The sequence below is a fragment of the Alternaria ventricosa genome (genome assembly GCF_023758065.1).
Source record: "Alternaria ventricosa strain BMP 2768 chromosome Unknown scaffold_14, whole genome shotgun sequence".
Taxonomy (NCBI): domain Eukaryota; kingdom Fungi; phylum Ascomycota; class Dothideomycetes; order Pleosporales; family Pleosporaceae; genus Alternaria; species Alternaria ventricosa.
This window is the reverse complement of record NW_026055694.1, coordinates 743,459-764,807: the sequence shown is the minus strand read 5'-3', so window position 1 is coordinate 764,807 and position 21,349 is coordinate 743,459. Positions and strand designations below refer to the sequence as shown.

Below are 21,349 nucleotides of genomic sequence, written 5' to 3'. Positions count from 1 at the left end.
ACCTGCTCTACGATTCGCCACCGCCAGACGTACTGCTTTTTCGCTTCATGTTGCATACCGTAGCCGTCATCTTCTCAGATTCGCGGAAAAACTCTCTCATACACAATATACACATACCTGCAACGCTGACAATCCGCCTCGGACGCACAACAGCGCACTCGGTAAGAACGACGGACGATCGCGTCTAGAAGGCCTCTGGGCGGATCTGTACCTTTTGATCGACAGGTCAAAAACAGGGCAGCAGCTGCACCAGGTGTACAGTCGCAGACAAGATCAAGGAACAGCGACCCGGTGTACGGTAGACCGTACCGATCAAATCCCAAAACTCATCTACAGAGACAAGACATCGATTGGCACACAGATCCTGCACCAATGCATCTGAAACCGATACTGTGCGACAGTGACGGTGACTTGTCACCGTCAATCACACCTCTTAGGACCAGTACTTACGCCCTTGTCCCCTGAATGCCTCGCCTATGTAAATGGCCAGCGCATCACAACGCCCCGCCTCTTACATCTCGTAATCCACGTGTACCCATGTTCGCAACGTCAGGGTACTAGGCGAATTTGCAGCGTAAGGGGGAAAACAACTCAAAAGGTCGTTGTCGTAAATGACGATGAGGCTTCTCTGGACGCTGCACCGCAAAGCAGGTTATTGGGCAGGCGCGCACCAGCGGATAGGAAGGCGCGACTTAACCCCGCTGCCGCCTTCTCGCTAACCTAACGCCCTATCGATTGCGCCAGACCGTGAGAAAGCCTCCCGCAGCATGTATGCACGCCACACGGCTCGACATTTCTAATTTAGGTATCTGGGTTTCTTACCTAGGCAGTAACGGCGTAGCGCGCGGCGATGAATGTGTTGTTGGAAAATGACGATAGTTTGTATCTCCCACTCACCGGTCAAGACTCTACGCCTTGCATACAGCATGTATGTTCAGCAAGGGCAGCGCGTTCTAGAATGTGGAAGCCGAGGTATTGGAAATATCTACATCGCGCTAGTTCAGAATGCATGAGAATATGTAACTTGGCTGTTCATGTGAAATCGGCAGGGTGGGTAGAGACCGTTTTCGAATTCCAGTCGCTCTATCACGACACCCGTATCCAGGCAAATTACTTCGGCAAGCTACAAGATTCCCCAATCTCCGCATCCCGCTCGAGCCCCCTCATCTTCCCTTCTCTCTCTTCATCAAAGAGATGAGATGACAACCGGGCCGAAGGCGAAGAACGCACGTTCTCAAAAAAAGAAGATGGAGTAGAAAAATGGGAAATGTACCAAGACCGACTAAACCAAAACGCCACTCAACAAGGCAGTTACGCGAGAAAAGAAGGAAGGAGGAAAACAGGGACACGGGTCGGGGCACGGCAGACGGTAGGTAGGAGCCGATTTTGCCGGTCCAGGAACCTGGTTGCGTTCTTCTGGCGATGAATTGCGAGATTCGTAGCTCGATGCCCTTACTTGTCATTAGAAGGCCGAGAGCGAAACCTGTAAAAGTCATCCTCAACCTTCATCCCGAACCACGCGTCTTTGTCGTAACGTGAGACGTAACGCTCTCCTTTCTCCGTTCACATCCTCCAGTCGAACCCCATCAAATCACGTTAAGCGAAAACAAGTAAACATGCGTTCACACAAACTGGCCTATGTTCACCGCACCGTATGAGCAGGTATTCAACAACTAAAGGCTAACCGGCAACCTAAGTTCCCGCGGCTTCACAACCCGCGTATCCAGTAGCTTCATGTACATGCCGTCCAGGCTGCCATTACCGAGACTTCCTTCCAGCCCTATGCATACACGCACATACGTACAATCATTCATGTAAGTAAGACTTGGTTTTCTTCTTCTCTGCCTGCTGCAGAGTCTGTTTTGCCCCGTTGGATCCCGTCCAATCACCGGCATGTGACGTCGGGCGTGGCTTACTTGCCTAGTTTTTTGATGTCAGCACACATTGTTCAGCTGAGTGGCGTGCCGCTTTGCTGACGACGGACGGCAACTGTGAACTTGGCGTCTTACCGTGCCTCGCCAATTCAAGCCACGGGCGTTCAGGGGGTGAGAACTCTAATCCTTCGTCGTCTTGAGCCATTATAGCCGTAGTCTGTTGTAAGTAGAGTGGTCACTCAGATCTGCGCAGACCATGTCAGATTCGAGAATGGATTAGAGAAGAAGTTCGTGATTCTACTATATGCTATGCAATGAGCCCGTATCCCTGGTACTCATGCTACGTGTCGATCGTTAGGTGTGCCCATTTTGTGTCTATAACGCCCCGATTATGATGATGGTTACTACAACGCCGCTCGCATTTCTGGTATGCCAAGCAACCTGTTGCGGCGGAGAGAGTGAATTAAAGAAAAACAACAGTAGGTGGGCCTGTCCATGCTCCAAAACCGTACATGCAAAGTACCCAGTGCCAGAATGCTGCCCAGAAGAAGCCCCAGAGATTGCCAGATGATACAAAATTAAACGCTGTAAAAACATCAATGCAGTTGGTGCCGGCACGTTGTTGTGAAGGCGAGGTGGAAGCCGTAGCGAAATTATCATTATCGTAATGAAAAATTAGACTTGTTCGGTAAAGGCTGATTTCCGCGAATCACCGGATGTCCTCCTCTTCTTCTGGAGCTTCTTTGATGTTCTCCGCTCGGCGAGCTCAACCTCCTCAGGGGTGGGTGGCTGGAATGTGCCTGGCTTCAGAACCTGGAAGCCAGAGTTGACGGAGCGCAGGACGTGGTCATCGCGATCCTGGTTCTGCTCGGTGTTGACTTCGTACGGCACCTGATCGTAGCTGTATTGGTGGTGAGGGCCACGGGGTTCGTAGGTGTCGGGGTAGTAGGGAGCGTTGGGCGCGTAGGACTCGGTCAGGGGAACCGCTTGCCTTGCCTGGTTCGCTGCGTTGCCATCGTGACTCGGTCCGGCAGAAACGTCTTCAGCTTGGTCGGCGACAGTAGCTAGCGGAGGAGAAGGTGACTTCTGAGGCATGAAATAGTTAACACCATTGACCGAGGACACTTGGTTGTCCGCCACGCTGGCCCACTCTCCGCTATTACCTGGCTTGCGCACTCGAGGAGTGAGCTGTCCAGTCTCGGCGACGTGGGAGAGGCGATGGCTGCGGAGGAGTTCGAGGTCGGTCTTGGGGTCAATGGGTTGGTTGGGCCTGAAGTATGCGGACTCGTAGGTGCGGACGTCCTGGCCAGCTGCCATGTAGTCGGACTCGTCGCTTGTGCGGCGACTGGAGTTGCTTGCAGACTGTCCATGTTGGCCGAGGGGAGCTAAGGCTGTTAGCATAGTTTATCCTATTGCGCATGTCGATACTCACGAGAAGTAGCGCCAGAGTTGCGGGTAGCGTAGGGAGATTCCAGGGCGTTGAGGGCGCTGTTGCGAGAGACGTGGTGGTTGCAGTTGCTGCAGCGGGGACCTTCATGGTTGTGAGGACGGGCAGGCGAAGATGAGCGGGAGTCCTGGGCTGAAATGGGCTCAGCGGAGACGGCGCGGTCGAAAGAGCTGGGACCGCGCGAGCTGTTGCGGCTGGAACCTTGGGCGACGGGCCGGGGCAGGGAGAGTTGCGACTGCGAGGCATATGGAGGGGGTTCGCTGACGATGGAAGCACGGCTACTGCCAACGGGAGTGTTGGTACGCGAGATCCAGACACCGTCGACTTCAATACCGCTCTGGATCGCGCGGATACCGAATGGGATCTCGTCCTTGGTCTCCTCGTTCACCTGGGTTACTGGCTGCGCCTCGAGCATTTCCGGAGTGGCTGCGCGTTTGCCCTTGTCCACTTTGCTGTACTTGCGGACCTTGTTCTTGTCGTACCATAGCTTGAGCAGGCCCAAGAAGATGGTGAGTACAATTCCGCAGGCCAGTACCTGTACGGCGTTAGCAGGCGGAGTCAGCGGTTGGTTGAAGTCCTTACGAAAGTCATCTTCTGCCATAAGGCCCAGCTTTGGAAGAACTCATTGCCGTCGGAGGATCCGAAGCCCATGTTTGCGGTGGAGTAGGAGTGATGTCGAGATCAAGGTAAGAATAGCAGGTGGGGTGGAGATGAGATGCAGGCAGGCACACTGTGAAATGACACCTGTCGGGGAGGAGGGTGCAGACGGGTAGAGCAGTAGCGAATGGGGGGTTCCTGATTAGATTGGTATCGATAGATGGATCCGGACAAAGAGGAGCCAGCGAGCGACGGGAGTCTCAGGCGGGGGTTTTAAGACCGGACCCTTGGAGACTGAATGGCGTGGTAAAAACGAGTGTAAAACGTAGGTGTCACTAATGAATCAGACCTATCATTCACGCAGATGGGTACGGGGAGCGAGTCGGGGGCGGAAGGCACAGGGAGCGAGAGACGGGTTGGGAAAGGATTTATTATATTGCATGCAGCGCGGCTGGACTGTCAACTCTCGGACCCGCGCTTGAGAAACAACGGGACACCCGTGGACGGTGGTGAAAAGTTGGCTGGGTTGTCTAGGGCAAGCGCTTCCCTGTTCGAGCGCTAAGTTAGGTGGGGGCTAGCAGGGGTCTCTTGACACGCTGCGGGATGTAGGACTGAAATAGCAAAGACTAGCTAGCAAGCGACCATGTGGCACGTTGACTGTTTGAATGATTGATCGGCTGCGGTATGTGGATCTATACGAAGCAGTCCGAGCCCTACCTAGGTAAGCTCTCGGGTGGTGCCAGGAGCATCTCGAGCCTATCGCGAGCCGTGACGCCGCAAGTGCTTAAGGCCCCGGGTGGGTGTGGCATAAGGATGGGGTCTATATCGACGCAAGAATATGGACACAATTATCGACGTTGATGCGCGCGAAGTCAGCCGCTGGGAACCACGATGAATCCGAGCCATGCTGGTACGCTAAGAAGGGAAGGCCTCAGGGGTTCGCGCGCTTGTCGACGGCTAGCGAGAATGACGAATTGCCATCTATGGACGACTCCGAGTGTTTCGAGACATCAGATCAATATCATACCGTATTAATTCTCAGGTTGATTGATCTTCTGTTCTGAGTCGGATTGCCATTCTCACGCGTCTGAAACACGAGGCTGTCGTCACAATTGCACAGCACGATGGCTTTCGCACAGCAGAAGCGTCTTCAGCCACTACACACATCATTAAGTGGGCGTCCAATTTTGGGGCGGGCTGGCGGCTTTGGCATGCCGCGGTCGTTGGTTGAGACGGTCTTCCCACTTTCTTGCCCAAGGCCTTCCTCCATTCGTCGCGACTTGGCACTCCTCAAGGTTCATCGTCCGCATCGATGGGTTTTCGCTTCTCCACCATGATGGTTTGATGGGAGCGGGGCACGTCCTGGCTTTCTTTGAGGGCACGGCGCACAGCGTCTACTCTGGTGTAACGGTCACTCCCAGCACACCGCTCCCGGCCGGTCCCAAATTCTTTTCTCCAGCGCACACTTTGGGGTCATCTCGTCGCTCGCCACCATGCCGGGACTGTATCGATTGTCTAGGCGAGCGCGGAATCTTCTACCACTCGCCAGTGCGCACTGATCACACACGATCATTAGTCATACCAACTCTTCTTTTCAGTGCCTTCAAAAAGCATCGTCTCTACACAATTACCCAACGAAAGCCCTTGCCATGATGAACGTGTTGGCCGTACTCAATGTTGGCCCCACGGTTGGCCCAATTTTTTCTCGCGGCGTTCAGCCACAAGTAATCAGAAGCCACTTCTCGTTCTAGAAAATTGGATCATGACGAGACGATGATGGTGATTCCGTCTTGGTGCCTCAGCCAAGGCAAAGGATGCACAAGGCGATTTAGTCCTGCAAAGTAAGCCGCGAAATTATTGACTCAACCCTAGTCCTCGTATCTGCGAATCCTTCGTACCCATGCCATCTCATGATCCGAAAGCTTCAAATAATGCGCCGGCGCTTTCCAGTTTCTGGGCATTATAATCGCGCTCGTATAAGATTAGCAGCTCTTCACCACAATAACACAAGTGAAGAAGCTTTGTGCTGCAACTAGTCCGCAGTGGTGATCAGGGTGAGGGGAAGCTGCAGGTCATGATTGGCATCTGCTCCATGCACTTCGACAAGCGTCGGTGGGGATGTTTCCTGCATGCGTGTTTGCTTTGCAGAAGTCCAGCCTCGACGCAGCCTTGCGCTGAAAGCTCTGCTCAGACTACAGGCCACTGACCAACATGCAGCTACTAATATTTGCCTGGATCTAGCGCGATATTGTTGAACAAAAGGCATAAATGCGACTACATTCCTACACTCCACCAAGGCTGAGTTAACCTGACTACCACACGCTGATCTTCCGACCCAGTGTCGCGGATACGGCATCTCGAAGTGGTTCATGTACGGCGAATTCCTTCTTCCCATGCGGCTACCGTTAGCAAGTATCCGTAGTATCCGTAGCCAGGGCAAACGGCATCTCAAAACACTACAAAGTGTTGTCGGGGAGACTCAAAGCAGACCAGACCCTACTTACCGCGGTAGGTCCGTCTCGAGAGTTCGCAGCTACCATTCCATCACATGGATCGCCTGCAGTGTCTACACTCGAAATATCTCATGTAACTCCGCTGGGATCTCGAACGTTGCCGACCTTGCTTACATGGGCACAGCCTCATGTTCCGCACAGAGGTATCCTGGTCTTAGATCGAGTGAGAGGGGCTGGCCCGACAGCAGTGGAGTTGCTGCATCTGCGTCTCGGCCGTGCGAACTTCGAATCGTGGGGACGACGCTGATGGCTGAGGCACAGAAACCAAATTTAACCGCGAACCGCGTTTCATCGCAGCACCAACTCGGTGAAGGAGATCTTCCAATGTTTCGGACATGAGGTGCATCTTCCCGTCGCAGCCTGATTTAGATGAGTTGCCTCATCACAGCACCGCACCCAACTAGCGCAAGGTGCCGTAGCGAACGTTCGTGCCAGCGCAAAGGTAAGGATACCGCCGGTGAGCAGTTCTCTAGTCGCGATAACGCAGGTCAGCCTGTGTGAGGTACAAACAAGCTGTTTTGAGGCGCGGCTGTGGTGAGCTGAGTGTGTTCTCTGGTACCTGGCTTACCGTCGTGCAGGGATCTGATCTGCACCCCAGAGCGTTCCTGGTTCGACGGCTGATGAAATCTCTACAGACAACAGTCAATCAAGTCTGCGCGTCTGCGACATGACGTCTTTGGTTTTGCGCCATCCTCTCACACAAGGACATTGAATCGGATCTTGTTAGGTGCCGAGGCCATGCCACATTAGGGCAATTGGTTCCTGCCCGATTGGCGCCTCGCAGAAGTCATGATCTCAGCCGCGACCTACCATTCCTCTTCGCCTTTTCAATCTACATCAGCCTACTGAAACTCCCCACTCTGTTCTCGTACCGCCTTGTTTGATCCCTAGCGCCCTACCACCATGCCTATTCGCAATCCCTTTCGTCGCGCGGGTGTGCCTGAGGCCGTTGATGAGGCCCAGCGGAGCGCGCCGGAGAACGGTTTCAAGAGCACAGCTGTCTCGGGCGCCGCACCCGTGCAGGTCAAGGACCCTGTCGAGTACAAATTGAGTGGTGAGATTTCCTGCGAATGCGCCTGGGGCTCAAACATGAGCATGTTCCTGGGGCGGCATCAGTGCTTCGGCTGAATGGGCGCTTACACTGTGATAGAAATAAACGACAGCGGCGTGTACCTACCGGTAAGCAATGTCAAGCCCATGTGATTGCGGATGCAGGAGGGGCAGCGACACGCGCGCATGTCGGCGCGTGAGACATTGATTGACGTTGCGACAGCCGAGCCCTCAGCAAGAGAAGCCCACCTTCTGGCACTCCAAGTCCAACGTCTCTACCACATCTTCAAATCACCGCAGTCTGCTCGCCGAGAACGAGCCTTTCAGCATCTCGCGCGAGAGCTTCGACTCGTACAGGCGGTCATTTGTATGTTATGCGACCAGTGGCAAGACCCCGCTAATGGATATAGGACATTTCCGCGCGCTCTCCAATACAAGACAATGTTCACGAGACGTACCCCCGCCAGTCGCTCGATGCGCGCCGCTCCGTAGATACCAGACGTTCGCTCGATGTCCGCCGTTCGCGTGCCACACCGCGCTCCTCGATGCAACAACCCCGCCACAGCGAAAGCCATGAGCAAGTGCCCGAGGAGGGGTTCGAGGAGGTGGGCCTGAACGACGAGCCGAAGCCGCAACCAAAGAAGCGCAGTATCTTCTCGCGCTTCGGCGACAACAACAACGCCGACAAGACAGAAGAGCGACCCAGCTCGAGCCATCACTTCTCCCTCACAGGCCGGAAGCGGGCTGAGAGCGGGGCAGGCTCGGAGCTCAAGCCTATGCCAAAGCCAGCGGCTGAGGTCCCCGCGGAGGCGCGGTGATATACGTAGAAGATGAATAATGAACTGCGGGAGATCCAACACCGAAGAGTTGCATCAATGCTCCGGGAGAAACTGTTGGATACCGCATAACGGCGTTAAGGACTTGGGTGTTTTCCACTATGCATAACTATCCACATTGAAATGAGGATGGTCTCTATTACGAGACGGAGATTGTAGTCACATACAGAACGACGCGAATCCCGTAGATCTCGTATACGAACACGCAGATAACTAATCACGAATGGCTATCGCTCATGACGCTCAAGATCAACTTGTCAAATTTCCCTACCTCGTGTCTTCAAACTTTGGACTCGTTAGACTTTCGCAAACCTGGTTGCGTACCCTGTGATTGATGTTCGCTCCTTCCCTGCTAAGGCTAGCCGTTAGCTGGTCCACGTGTGTGCCTTCCCATGCTTCGGCATCGGAGGAAGCACCTTCCGCGGATCGCTCCTTCCGGTCGATGCGGTCGATGATGTCATATAAATGGAGTTGTAGTTTGACTCGTGGCAGCTGTGGCTTGAGCACCAACGGCCGTTGGGGCTGAGTCAAACAGTGAAAAGTCGTTGTTTTGTTGGGGTTGTTGGCGCGAAACGCGTGTTCAGATCGAGATCGGAGTTTGGCACTTGTTGGTTATGGTGGTTGCGCCGTTGGAACTTGGGGGCTTGGTGTGGCACTGGAGGGACTTGGCGGGGCGGCTGGCTTGTGGTGGTCAGGTGATTTGGAGGCCTAGGGGATAGGGAGATGGTTGGATGGGTGTGTTGGTAGGTTTACGCGAGAGGTGAGGCGGGAAGTAGCTCGTGGGTGATCTCAGAGGCCGGTTTTGGGTTTTGGTTATACGTGAAGATGGTTGACACCTGGGCATGAATCCAGGTGCACGCACGTGACGGCACCGCATGAACTGCCCCCCATCGAACCAAATCAAAATTTTCTGCATCATACCCCACAGCCACAGGGCGTTATACACTCGTTGAGGAGATTGGATGCAGCAAGAGACGTTTTAGTATTGTCAAGGGCTCTTTCGGGCTTCTCACCTCATCGCTGGATGTTTGCTTCCTGGTCCGTGCGCTCGCTAGCATTTGCTAGCGTGGGCTAGATATATACAACTTTCTGGCCGTCGCTTCTTTACTCCCTACCGCGAACTTTTCGTCTCTTTCACAAATCCAGATGTTGTGGAAGTTGGCGCTTTGCTCGTTGGTCACGTTTACTTGTAAACACCCCGTCGCTCTTAACTGTAGCGCCTCGGACTGTGCTCTACGCTGTAGCACGTCTGGGACATCCACTTTGGGTGCGTCTACTTCTAAGGTCGCCTTGTGAGGTAGATTCCCTCCTAGCCGGGTGCACGGCTTCGTTAGTTCTTGTGGCTCGACTCCGTTTTCTTCATGCTCCGAAAGGAGCCCCAGTGCTGTGCTCTTCACTGTAGCACCTGGGACCACAATCCCTTTGGGCGCGTCTACTTGCCTTGTGCAGTAAATTCCCCCTATAGACGGTTGCACGGTTTCGTTAGTCCTTGTGGCTCGATTCCGTTTTCTTGAACCCGCATGTCTCAACCGTGGGCATGCATCTACTTGTTTTGGGGACCCAGTCCCTAGGTACCATCTATCAACCCACACTCTTGTGTTGACATGAATGAAGTCGGAGAGAATATCAAATATCACGTAACTATCGCTGCACACTCAGCTTTGGTTACGACAGTCAAACTAGGAAGTTTGCGCTGAGCTCCGCTGAGGAGTAGTTAGCATTTGTCCTCGCCCTTTCTGATACACACTTATCAAAGTCCATCGGCAATCGCGGTGGATCAGCATCACTGCCTCGGAAGATACCTGTATCCGCTATTCCAGGATTCACACGCGAACTGATCTGGGTTCTCCGCAGCAAGGAACTCGACGATCTTTGTCTGCGCGACCTTCGACATGAGGTAGGCCGATATTCCAGTGTATACGCTGGCGACAAAGCCGCTGCATCAGACTTCGCATTCGGAATTGTCGCAACAGGTGTTCGAGCACCTGTTGGGTCAATCACGTGCTTTCTCTCTTTTGTACTAGTGTTTTACGCGCTCGCCTGTATATATTGCGCTGCTCTCGTCTGATCTTACAAGAGTAGTGATTACAATCCCGATCACCTGAATCTATTGTTTCCAGCTCGATTTCCTCCACAGGAATGAAAGCCTGTGAAGCGATGACTATCGCCTTCACATTCGTTTCATAGTCTGCCCACCAGTCTTGCAGCGAACTCTGGACGATCGAGGACGGCGAAGAGATGTGCGCTGCGGCAAGAACGAGGACATCCCATGCGCCGACCTGTTCAGCAACATTCTGCATCGCAGTCTCGTCGGTTGCTGAAACGGGGAAGACCATGCAGTCTGACTTGCTGTCTGCGAGTAGCTTCGCGGTTTCTTGAAGGGTCGACTCAGTACGTCCGGTTAGGATCACTCTCGCTGCATGTGCTTTGGCAAAGGCGAGAGCGGTCGCGCGACCAATACCGCTACCGGCTCCGGTCATGATGACGGTTTTCTCTGCTTGGCTGAGATTAGGATTCGATGGGTCGATGGCGGCGTAGGACTCGTTGTGCCGGGTTCTTGTGGGAGAGGGATACGGAGGCTGAATTATTATGGGAGAGGAGTGGATGCGATATATTGAGGAAGAATGCTGGTTCAGAGACGCTTGGGGGGCTCTATGTGAGGAGGAAGTCGACAGAGTACGTAATTTAGGGGCGTAATTCTAGCGTTTTGAAGATACGCTCAACTCTGACAGGAGGAAATTTGTATGCGGTCAATGTGCCTTCGAATAAGCTGACCGGTAGAGGTACCAAATGTTGTCTGGTGCAAAGGGATAGTGGAGCGGGCAAAAAACGCTAGTACGGGATAGCCGCAGTGCTAACATTGGATGGAGTACAGCTAAGCTGATATGTTCAGTATTCTGCGCTGCGTCTACATGTACCCGGAAGTTCCTGGTATGTCTCAGTGGCTTCAAAACACTCATTGCGTAAGTAAACCGTACATCTCTACCCTACAACAGATATGATACAGATTTGCGAATAGTAATATATACACCCAAACGTCGCCAAAAGGTTCCGTCGCTCCTCGAAGACCTAGCTTCGTTGACAGTTCGCCCTCCTCATGTATGTGGAGTGTAGGGAAAGCCTGTGGGATCTGTCGCTGGCATCTGGCTTATGTCGCCATCTCCACCACCACCAAGATCCCACCAGTCAGTCTGCCAATTCCGCGTGACAAAGTCATTTTCTAGCCCCCTCAAGAAGCCGAGAGATTGGAAGTCGCCGTCCATGTTCGCGGTATAGTCCGGCATCGATGAAAAGGCCGACATGTCAATGTCTGGGAGTTCGCTGGCCATCAAGTTCTGAATCGTATCGAAACTTGTCGGCGGCATGTTCATCCCTTGAGCAACGCTATCGCTGGAGTCTACAGTGGCTGGGCCTCTGCGTCTCTCGTCTTGTAGACTCCGCGAGACCCTGTTGAGTGCGTTGATAGTCTTGGCAAACGGTATCAAGTCCTGGCGCTCTGTGCAGCTTTGTGACATGGCGACGCCAATTGTCTCAAGAGCTGTTATGTCGCTTTCGCAATCATCTGGAATGGTGCATGCCACAATGTGTTCGTAGAGTGTGAACACGACGCAGAAAGGGTAGAGGGTTATGAAACTGGGCCAAGTCAGCGGATGTTTTGGTGCGAAGTAAAGACAGTGGCGGCTTACTGATTCGTGATACTCTTGAACTTGGCATTGAGGTTGATGTCCGCATAGAAGTCAAGGATAATGCTCAAAACTCTTCGTGCGGCTCTGAGGGTGATGTCCTTAGGTCCGGGTCTGGTTCGGTGCTGTTGTACCAGCCTCTGAATACCGATGATAGTCGCATATATGTTCACTGGATTTGAGGTTAGCTCAATGTTGGCTCAGTTCCGCACTTCACCTACTGATGTGATCTGCCAGAAGACAGCGAACATCATCTGTAGTGTCTTTGGCGTTCATCACCTCCTCTAATCTCCATTCGCTGATGAGGTCTTCCATTTGCGAACAAGCTTCGTCGGCTTTCTGGACACAGCTGTTGCGATCGTGTGGCGGGTGTTCATCAATATAACCGATCGCCTGTACGGTCAACAGAGTATAGCGCACCCAGACGACACTGATGGTGGTATGGAGCGCCGAGGGATGCATGTTGTCCGGACGGAAGATTAGGGGTGGGCGGACTTTGTTTGGTGACCACCGTAGAACGGTGGGTTTCCCATAGAATAACCGAAAGAATGTGTCGATCGATATAACATACCAGTAGGTGTAGCGACCAACATCTCTCTCGGTTTCTTCTTCGAAGGACTTTGCTGGAACCATGTCTAGGCGATCTATGCCGATCGACTTGATGTGTTGGCACGACTTGCAGTGGAATTTCCATGCCAGTTGGTAATCGTGAGCAGTCATCGCCGTCCATGCTGAGAGGGCTGCAATATGTACGTCCATATTCGTATCACCTGGAGATTCAAGCCAAGCAGGTACGCTCTCCAGCATCTTCATGTATGCCTTCGTCGTAAGATCTCCTCCCGGACCGTCAGTCAGCTGCAGTCCGTAGAACAGAGCATTGTAGCTTGAAGTCACCTAAGGTTAGCATGTGGCACACAAACTCGATAGCCATCGTTTACTTACTACATAACGCGGACCACGGGATCGATGTTGACGTAAGGAGACTTGATGATATCGGGAAGCGCGTAAAGAAGGTCAGTATCGATCACGGAATGAGCAAACGCATCTGGTGAAAGCATTGAGCTCATGACGGAGATAAAGCCGTCGATACATGTCCGCGCTTCTGCGGAGGATAAGTTGAGATCCACACTGTGCGTCTCAGTGCGCACCCTCAGCTTTCCAAGGTCTTCGAGCGCTTCGTTGAGGGACAGCATTGCGTTGTCGATGCTTGGCGTTGGTGTCGAGACTGGGGTGGCCTTATGTTGGAAGCTGCGCCTTGTATCCGTCGCAAGTCGGTAGATCTATCATGATTAGCTGTGATGATAGTTGAGAAGGTTTTCGGAGGCGCTCGTGTGTGCTGAGTCGTGTCCCAATGACTTCTGGTATGAAGAGATACGTCTTTGGAGCTGTATCGCCGACCCGACCCTTTCTCACTATATGTACCTCATGTGCTTCGTAACATAGTAAAAGATAAGACATCGTAAATCCGCATGGCATGTTCTGACAGAACGTTGACGATATGAAAGGCTATGAACGCCTTCGAGGAGGTCGGAATATCAAGACAAAACCCAGCAAACACGAGCGCCTTCGGTTGAGGCTGTTATTACCCATGAATCCTGGCCATCAGCCACAGTCAGCGATGCTTCGGGTGATGGCACCGGAGTGCTTTTTCGGATACTATCGCGTCTGGCCACGACTTCGGATACAGATGACGAACGATCATCACCAGCATCGCTAATTTGCTTCTCTAGTTGTTCTAGTCGCTGGCTGAGATGCTGTACGACAGCCTTCTGGTGGGCATGGCGCGGGCGTTGTCTGCGCTCTACATAATGGCATTCTTCCTTGGCGGCAATACATTGATGGCAAATCGGCTCTGCTTTGTCGCATTTGATCTTCTTTCGTTTACAACGAAGACACTTCAATGGCAGCTTAGCAGATGGTTTGTTCCCGCGGACGTAGGTTTAGGGCAGGTACCTACGGCAAGCTTCATCGTCATCTTAAAAGCGTTCGCTAAAAGCACACCGAATTTCCGGAAAAAGGGTTGCGCGCGACAGCGGAATTTTCGGCGGGCGGAGTGCCGGGGTCTCGCGCATAGGAAATAGACAATGGGATACTTCGTAGAGGGTGGAGATGGAGGCTTGGTGCTGCACGGAGCCCGAGGTTTCCCACGGACTTTCGGCCTTTGCCGAATGTCCGGACCCTGCACGTTTCAGGGCCAACAGCAACCCTAGACGCAAACACTCACTTCGACTCATTCGCGCCAAGATTGCCGAAGACAACTGTCTGCAATCATGGCACCTGGGCATGGACTTCCGGGACTTTCGAGACATGAATTTACATCATTGACAGCCGTAAAGGCATCGATCGCAAAAAAGCATCGTATGATATAAGGTAGATCTACCAGGGCTACAGGCTCTATCAAACATCGCCATCTCAGATCTCCCCCTGCTCACACTTAGCGAGCGCTAATCGATCTGTTCACGGGCTCCCAACCGTACGTATCCTCCTGCATACACCCCAGCTGGGAACATTGACTAATGTTGTTCGTGACCACTAGAATCCAGGGATATCTGGTTTGACGCATTCACCTGGTCGCAGTTTCCCCGAAGTTGGACCCTACCTCTCTGACCAGCATGTCAGCCGCACTAGGCTTCACAGAAGCGCAAGCGACGAACGAGGAAGCACGCGTTGACCGCGTAGATCTGAAGTCAGACGCTAGCTCTAGTCTCACAGGAGTTGACGATGAGGCCAAAGTTCGACAGGAAGAACAGCGTGATCGAGACATCCACGAGCTCGTGCGCAAGTTTACAACACAGTCTGAACAACAACACTTTGGTTCACCCTTCGCCGAAGATGCACATGGAGGACTTGACCCCAGAAGCGACCAGTTCCGTGCCAAGGATTGGGCCCGCTCGTTCTATAACCTGCGATATAGTAGCGAGGAAACAATTCCTCGTGTAGCAGGCGTCGCTTTCAGAGGCTTGAACGTCTGGGGCAAAGGCTCACCAACCGATTTCCAGTCGACAGTGGGTAATACCCTATTGAAACTTCCTTCGCTATTTGGCAGAGGTACGCAGAAGATCGAGATCTTGCGAGACCTGGACGGGTTGCTCCTTCCTGGAGAGCAACTATGCGTCTTGGGACCACCTGGGTATGTTTGACTGTCGTCGTATTCAGCAACATGGACTAACGACCAGTAGATCAGGGTGTTCTACGCTCTTGAAGACTATCGCAGGCGAGACTCATGGCTTCCAAGTCAGCCCTGAATCGTATCTCAACTACCAAGGAGTACCAGCGAAGGACATGAACACTGTGTTCCGCGGGGAAGCTATCTACACTGCGGAGGTAGATGCTCATTTCCCTCAGCTGAGCGTTGGCGACACGCTTTACTTCGCGGCTCTGGCTCGAGCACCTCGCACAATTCCTGGTGGCATCAGTCGTCGACGCTATGCCGAGCATCTCCGAGATGTAGGCACTCTATTTCGAGCTTAAGCAGAACCACTACTAACTCTTGACAGGTAATAATGGCCATGTACGGCATCTCGCACACGGCCAACACACGCGTTGGCAACGACTTCGTACGAGGAGTTAGCGGCGGCGAGCGCAAGAGAGTGACGATCGCTGAAGCATCCCTCAGTTTTGCACCGCTTCAACTATGGGACAACTCGACTCGTGGCCTTGATTCCGCCAATGCGGTGGAGTTCTGCAAGACACTCCGTACCCAGTGCGACGTCTTTGGGGCAGCATGTGTCATTGCCATTTACCAAGCTCCACAAGCCGCGTATGAGGTAAGCTTTTCTAGGATCGAATGAAGAAAGGACAATGCTAATTCCCCACAGGTTTTTGACAAAGTGACTGTACTTTACGAAGGCCGACAGATCTACTTTGGACCAGCGAACGAAGCACGCGCATATTTCGAACGCCTAGGCTTCGAATGCCCTGCCTCCCAGACCACGCCCGACTTCCTTACCTCAATGACGTCAGCCTCTGAGCGCCGTATCAGACCAGGCTTCGAAGGTAAAACACCGCGTACCTCCGACGACTTTGCTCGATGCTGGAAAGAGAGCCCTGATCGTCAACGGCTATTGCAAGCGATAGAAGAGTACAACAACACATACCCCCTCAAAGGTGAGCAGCACGAACGCTTTGCGCTATCGAGAACCCTGGAGAAATCCAAGAAGCAACGACAAAAGTCACCTTACACCCTTTCCTACTGGCGACAGATTCGTCTTTGCATGTGGAGAGATGTGCAGAGGCTGAAGAACGATCCGAGTGTGCCTCTGACGATGCTGGTCGTCAACTTCTTCGAAGCGCTCATCATCGCGAGCATCTTCTACAACCTACCCCAGTCCACGGCGTCGTTCTTCAAGCGCGGTGGAGTCTTGTTCATGGTGGTTCTGCTCAATGCCTTCGGGTCGATGCTCGAGATCATGAACCTCTACTCCAAGCGCACTATCGTCGAGAAGCACAACCGATATGCCCTTTATCATCCATCGGCAGAGGCACTCTCGTCAATGATCGTGGATCTGCCGTACAAGATCACCAACAGTCTCGTGGTGAATACAACGCTCTACTTCATGTCCAATCTACGCCGAGAACCCGGTCCATACTTCTACTTCTTGCTCGTTGGATTTACCACCGGCCTCTCCATGAGCATGTTCTTCCGCCTGTTTGCCTCAATGACAAAGACTCTCTCACAAGCACTTGCCCCGAGCTCTCTCATCCTGATCATGCTCGTGCTCTATACTGGATTTGCTATCCCAATCCAGTATATGCAGGGTTGGGCAGGATGGTTCCGATGGATAAATCCAGTTGCGTATGGCTTCGAGAACGTCATGGTGAACGAGTTCCACGGACGAACATTCGCTTGTTCGTCTTTCGTACCGTCTGGCCCATCATATGAGAACGTCGCCCCCGAACAGCGAGCGTGTGCTGTGCAAGGTTCTCAACCAGGCCTAGATTACGTCAACGGCACTGCATATGTCGAGACCGCCTTTCAGTATCAGTATAGCGAGCGATGGTCCAACTACGGCATCATCATTGCTATCACTGTCATTCTCTTCCTCGCCCATCTCGTTATGAGCGAGTTGGTTGCTTCCGAGCGCTCCAAGGGCGAGGTGCTTGTCTTCCGTCGATCCAAGATGAAGAGTAAGGCCAAGAAGCAGAGTTTCGATGAGGAGAATGGTGAGGCAACCGCTCATGAGGGCGAAAAGATCGATCGTAACACTGAGCCGGAATCTGGAGTACAGAAGCAGGTGTCCATCTTCCATTGGGAGAAGGTTACATATGAAGTTCAGATCAAGGGAGAACCCCGCAAAATTCTTGATGGTGTAGATGGATACATTAGGCCGGGCACACTGACGGCGCTTATGGTATGTCATCTGCCTGACCAGACTAAGACTCAAGCTAACAAATCTTTAGGGTGTGTCAGGCGCAGGCAAAACCACATTGCTCGATGTGCTCGCAAGTCGAACGACCATGGGTGTCATTGGCGGCAACATGCTTGTCGATGGCCGTCAACGAGACGACAGTTTCCAACGACAGACTGGCTACTGCATGCAACAAGACATTCATTTGGACACGTCTACCGTACGAGAGGCGCTGGAGTTCTCGGCCTTGCTACGGCAGCCACCCGAGTACGGACGCGAAGAGCGGCTGGCCTATGTCGACCACGTGATTCGCCTTTTGGACATGGAACAGTACGCCGATGCCGTCGTTGGAATCCCGGGATCTGGTCTCAATGTCGAGCGTAAGTCCCCGATATAGTACCTTTGCTTCTATGAGCTTCGCTAACTTCCCCAGAACGTAAGCGCCTCACAATCGGCGTTGAGCTCGCCGCTCGTCCGAAGCTATTGCTCTTTCTCGATGAACCCACGTCCGGTCTTGACAGTCAGACTTCATGGTCCATCTGTGACCTGATGGAGAAACTCACTCGAGACGGCCAAGCAATCCTGTGCACCGTCCATCAGCCCTCATCTCTTCTCTTCCAGCGCTTCAACCGACTCCTTCTACTGGCCAAGGGTGGCAGAACCGTCTACTTCGGCGAGATCGGTCGCGGCTCCGAGACTCTTCTCGATTACTTCACCCGCAACGGCGCATCAGCATGCCCTCCTGGTACCAACCCCGCCGAGTACATGCTCGCAGCGATTGGCGCGGCGCCAGGTGCAAAGACTGAGATTGACTGGCCTACGGTTTGGAAGAACAGCAAAGAGTACATGCATCTACAGACCGAATTGGCCGATCTCAGGGAGCTTGCCAACCGGCCCTCTGCTGTCATGGACTCAGCCAACGCCAGCCGTCAGGTCTTCGCTGCCTCCTTCATGGATCAGCTTCGTGCTGTAGCCATGCGGTGCGCCCAGCAGTATTGGAGAACCCCTTCATACATCTACTCGAAGGCCATCTTGACGATTGGCTGCTCACTGTTGATCGGCTTTTCCTTCTTTGGAAGCGAAAACACGATGATGGGCCTTCAAAACCAAATGTTCGGTGTCTTCATCTTCCTCTTCGTCGTATGTAAAACCTTCTATACCCAACATCGTATACCCACTAACAACCACCCCAGGTAATCCAACTAATCTACCAAATCATGCCAATGTGGATATCCCAGCGAACCCTCTACGAAGCCCGCGAGCGCCAATCCAAAACCTACGCCTGGCAAGCCTTCGTCCTCTCCAACATCTTCATCGAACTAGCCTGGAACGCCTTCATGGCCATCTTCTGCTTCCTAGTATGGTACTACCCCGCCGGTCTATATCGCAACGCAGAAGCCACGGACACAGTCAACATCCGCGGTTTCCACGCCTTGCTCATCGTCGTCGCAGTCTTCATCTTCGCAAGCACACTCGCTCATCTGCTTATCGCTGGCTCGCCAAACGAAGAAATCGCCGGCGCACTCGCTACGCTGGTAACGATTATGCTGTACGCTTTCTGCGGTATCCTCGCTGGTCCCAACGATTTACCCGGATTCTGGATCTTCATGTACCGCGTTAATCCGTTCACCTACCTCGTATCGAGCTTCATGTCGACAACGCTGGGTCAAGCGCCCGCGTATTGCGCAGACTCTGAGTTCCAGACTTTCTTTCCGCCGCAGGGTCAGACGTGTGGCGAATACATGTCTGAGTATATTGACATGGCTGGTGGCTATCTGAGAGATGCGCAGGCGACGGAGCAGTGCAACTTTTGTCAGATGGACTCGACGAACCAGTTTCTGCAGCGTATTCATGCGGATTGGGATACGCGCTGGAGGGACTTCGGGCTGCTTTGGGTCTACGTGGGGTTTAATGTGGCGGCGGCGATTTTCCTTTACTGGCTCTGCCGTGTACCCAGGACGAAGAAGGAGAAGAAAAGCACTTAGGCGATTGGGCACGTTGTGTCGTGGTCGCAGCTGATCTTGGACTTCATCGGGGATTTGACGTGCAGTCAATGGTTCCTTCTTTTTCTTCAATCTCTTTCTGGGGAAGGTACTTTCATTGTTCGATACCTAGCCACAGGGCTCGCGATGTCTTGGAAACATGGATTCCTTCTTATTCAAACCTTAGATCTTAGTAATCAGTATTCCAACAGAAGGTCTCAACCGGTCGCTCTCTTACGATATATTGTTGACATTTTGAACGTACTGAGGTACCTGCTATTGTATGCAATATTACCCATGGTGCACAGTCTCGCGACGCATACACCACCTCGCCAACAATCTTCCATAACCGTCCACAACACACCGCAAAAGGCACCAAACCCCGTTAACGCCAAGGCTAAACTTCAATATCTATCCCTAAACCCGCTCTGACCAGCAGCAATGCAACAAATCACCCCCAAAAAACATTTCGTCACAACCCTGCTCATTCAAACGCACTCAAATCCAATGGCACACTGCTGCCTCGTCCAGCGCGGTATCTTTTCGGTCCGCCGGTGAATTCTCTTGGTCGTGGGAATTGCCCTTCGTCTTGGAATCTCCATCTCAAATCGTGAATGGGCCTGATTCTGCCCTTTTCCCTTCCTCCGCCATGCGAGCTGGTCGGACTCTTGATGCTTGATCCACCGTTTGACAAGGTGTACGAACTTGAATCCATCATCGATCGCAGTGGTGTCTGGGAGGCCGGTCGGCTGAGCGGGGGTTGGCTGGGTGCTGGAGGTGCGGGTGCGCTCGGTGGTGCTGGAGGAGGAGCAGCAGGCGATGTGCGACTGAAGGCGTTGCGCGCGGCTGTTTCTGCGAGCGACGGCGCGTGCCCGTTCGAGGGTGGAGGCGGTGGTGGAGGCATGGGAGGCGCTGAATTGTATTTATATGGATCGTATTCATCGTCGTCATCGTCTTGCGCGTTCGATGGCGGGGGAACAGAGGGCGGCGGCGGCGGTGGCGGGGTCGCTCGTGGGGCTGGCGAAGGTGGTAGTGGTGGAGGAGCAGGTGGTGCACCAGTCGGTCGAGGAGACGTCGAGCTCGGAGGTAGCGGTGGAGGAGCAGGCGGAGCGGAGCCTGGGAGAGGTGGTGCCCGAGCAGGTGGTGCAGCGAGACCTGATGGCTTTCGAGAGGAGGGTGGTGGCATAGGAGGCTTCTTTCCAATCGGTGGAGGCGGCTTAGGCTTCCCGCTTATACTTGAGGCTACCGAGTTGGGCCTCGAGTCCTGGCCCCGCAGCGCATTCATCCCTGGTCGCATACCTGGAATCGGAGGCCCTGGAGGTGCTGCAGGAGGAGGTCCAGGTGGTTTGGGTGCTGCTCCTCGAGGGGCTGAAGCTCTGTTCGATTCGGGATCCGAAAGATAAGGCGCCTGGTCCTCTGCGCCTGTCTTGACACCGCCTGCTTTTCTGAGCTTCGGCATACCTCCAGCGAATATTCCTGCTAATTGTGGTGCTGAAGCCGGTACACTTCCTCCATCTCCATTGTCGCTGTTGGCTCTTGCTCGGTTCGCCCCTCCAGGAACGGCCGGAGCTCCAGGAATCTTGGGCGCGCCCATGGGTGCTGCTGCAGGTCCGTCGCTGACTTTGCCGACTATAGGGGAGGATCGATCGTTGATTTGTGTCACTTTCTTCAGTCGTGCGCCCTTTGTAATGTCGCCCAAGAGTGCTCCCTGTGACGCGTTAGCCCGGGTTCCACGTAGTGCAGGTGTCCCTGTGAATGTGACGAACTCTGCCTGCACCCGGCGCTGGTGCTTTCATCCCTCCCATTGGCGGCGGAGCCGGTGGCATGCCCCTTCCTTTCCCAGGCATGGGAGGCGGTGGTGCTGGATTAGGTGTCAGTACATCTCACATGTGGTACAGACAGGAGCATTGACGTACGAGGAGGCGGCGGCGGCATGATGACGGTTTGTGTCGCACTTCAATCTGGTATATTCACGCTTTTCTGTTGTTGTGTAGGAGAGGGTGCGCAGACTTTGCTGCC

The 21,349-nt window shown here is 53.4% G+C and overlaps 6 protein-coding genes across 6 annotated transcripts; 2 read left to right on the top strand and 4 right to left on the bottom strand.

Moving 5' to 3' along the window:
* Positions 1-2,549: 2,549 nt before the first annotated feature.
* J4E93_007827 (uncharacterized protein) lies at positions 2,550-3,972 on the bottom strand (the record flags this gene model as incomplete). Its single annotated transcript, XM_049345731.1, has 3 exons — positions 2,550-3,259; positions 3,307-3,856; positions 3,904-3,972. 3 exons carry the CDS (start codon positions 3,970-3,972, stop codon positions 2,550-2,552), a joined length of 1,329 nt encoding a protein of 442 aa, XP_049197258.1.
* Positions 3,973-7,334: 3,362 nt separating this feature from the next.
* J4E93_007826 (uncharacterized protein) lies at positions 7,335-8,299 on the top strand (the record flags this gene model as incomplete). The annotated part of the gene is made up of 4 exons (XM_049345730.1): positions 7,335-7,485; positions 7,582-7,610; positions 7,705-7,848; positions 7,892-8,299. 4 exons carry the CDS (start codon positions 7,335-7,337, stop codon positions 8,297-8,299), a joined length of 732 nt encoding a protein of 243 aa, XP_049197257.1.
* A 2,038-nt stretch (positions 8,300-10,337) lies between these two features.
* J4E93_007825 (uncharacterized protein) lies at positions 10,338-10,797 on the bottom strand (the record flags this gene model as incomplete). Its single annotated transcript, XM_049345729.1, has 2 exons — positions 10,338-10,357; positions 10,419-10,797. The coding sequence occupies 2 exons, from the start codon at positions 10,795-10,797 to the stop codon at positions 10,338-10,340; spliced, it is 399 nt and encodes a 132-aa protein (XP_049197256.1).
* Positions 10,798-11,412: 615 nt separating this feature from the next.
* J4E93_007824 (uncharacterized protein) lies at positions 11,413-13,193 on the bottom strand (the record flags this gene model as incomplete). Its single annotated transcript, XM_049345728.1, has 4 exons — positions 11,413-11,950; positions 12,004-12,172; positions 12,222-12,883; positions 12,943-13,193. The coding sequence occupies 4 exons, from the start codon at positions 13,191-13,193 to the stop codon at positions 11,413-11,415; spliced, it is 1,620 nt and encodes a 539-aa protein (XP_049197255.1).
* Positions 13,194-14,612: 1,419 nt separating this feature from the next.
* On the top strand, positions 14,613-19,333 carry J4E93_007823 (uncharacterized protein; the record flags this gene model as incomplete). The annotated part of the gene is made up of 7 exons (XM_049345727.1): positions 14,613-15,130; positions 15,180-15,447; positions 15,498-15,767; positions 15,819-17,351; positions 17,401-17,728; positions 17,782-18,488; positions 18,542-19,333. 7 exons carry the CDS (start codon positions 14,613-14,615, stop codon positions 19,331-19,333), a joined length of 4,416 nt encoding a protein of 1,471 aa, XP_049197254.1.
* Positions 19,334-20,547: 1,214 nt separating this feature from the next.
* Positions 20,548-21,265, bottom strand: J4E93_007822 (uncharacterized protein; the record flags this gene model as incomplete). Its single annotated transcript, XM_049345726.1, has 4 exons — positions 20,548-20,594; positions 20,792-21,038; positions 21,097-21,191; positions 21,247-21,265. 4 exons carry the CDS (start codon positions 21,263-21,265, stop codon positions 20,548-20,550), a joined length of 408 nt encoding a protein of 135 aa, XP_049197253.1.
* Positions 21,266-21,349: the final 84 nt, after the last annotated feature.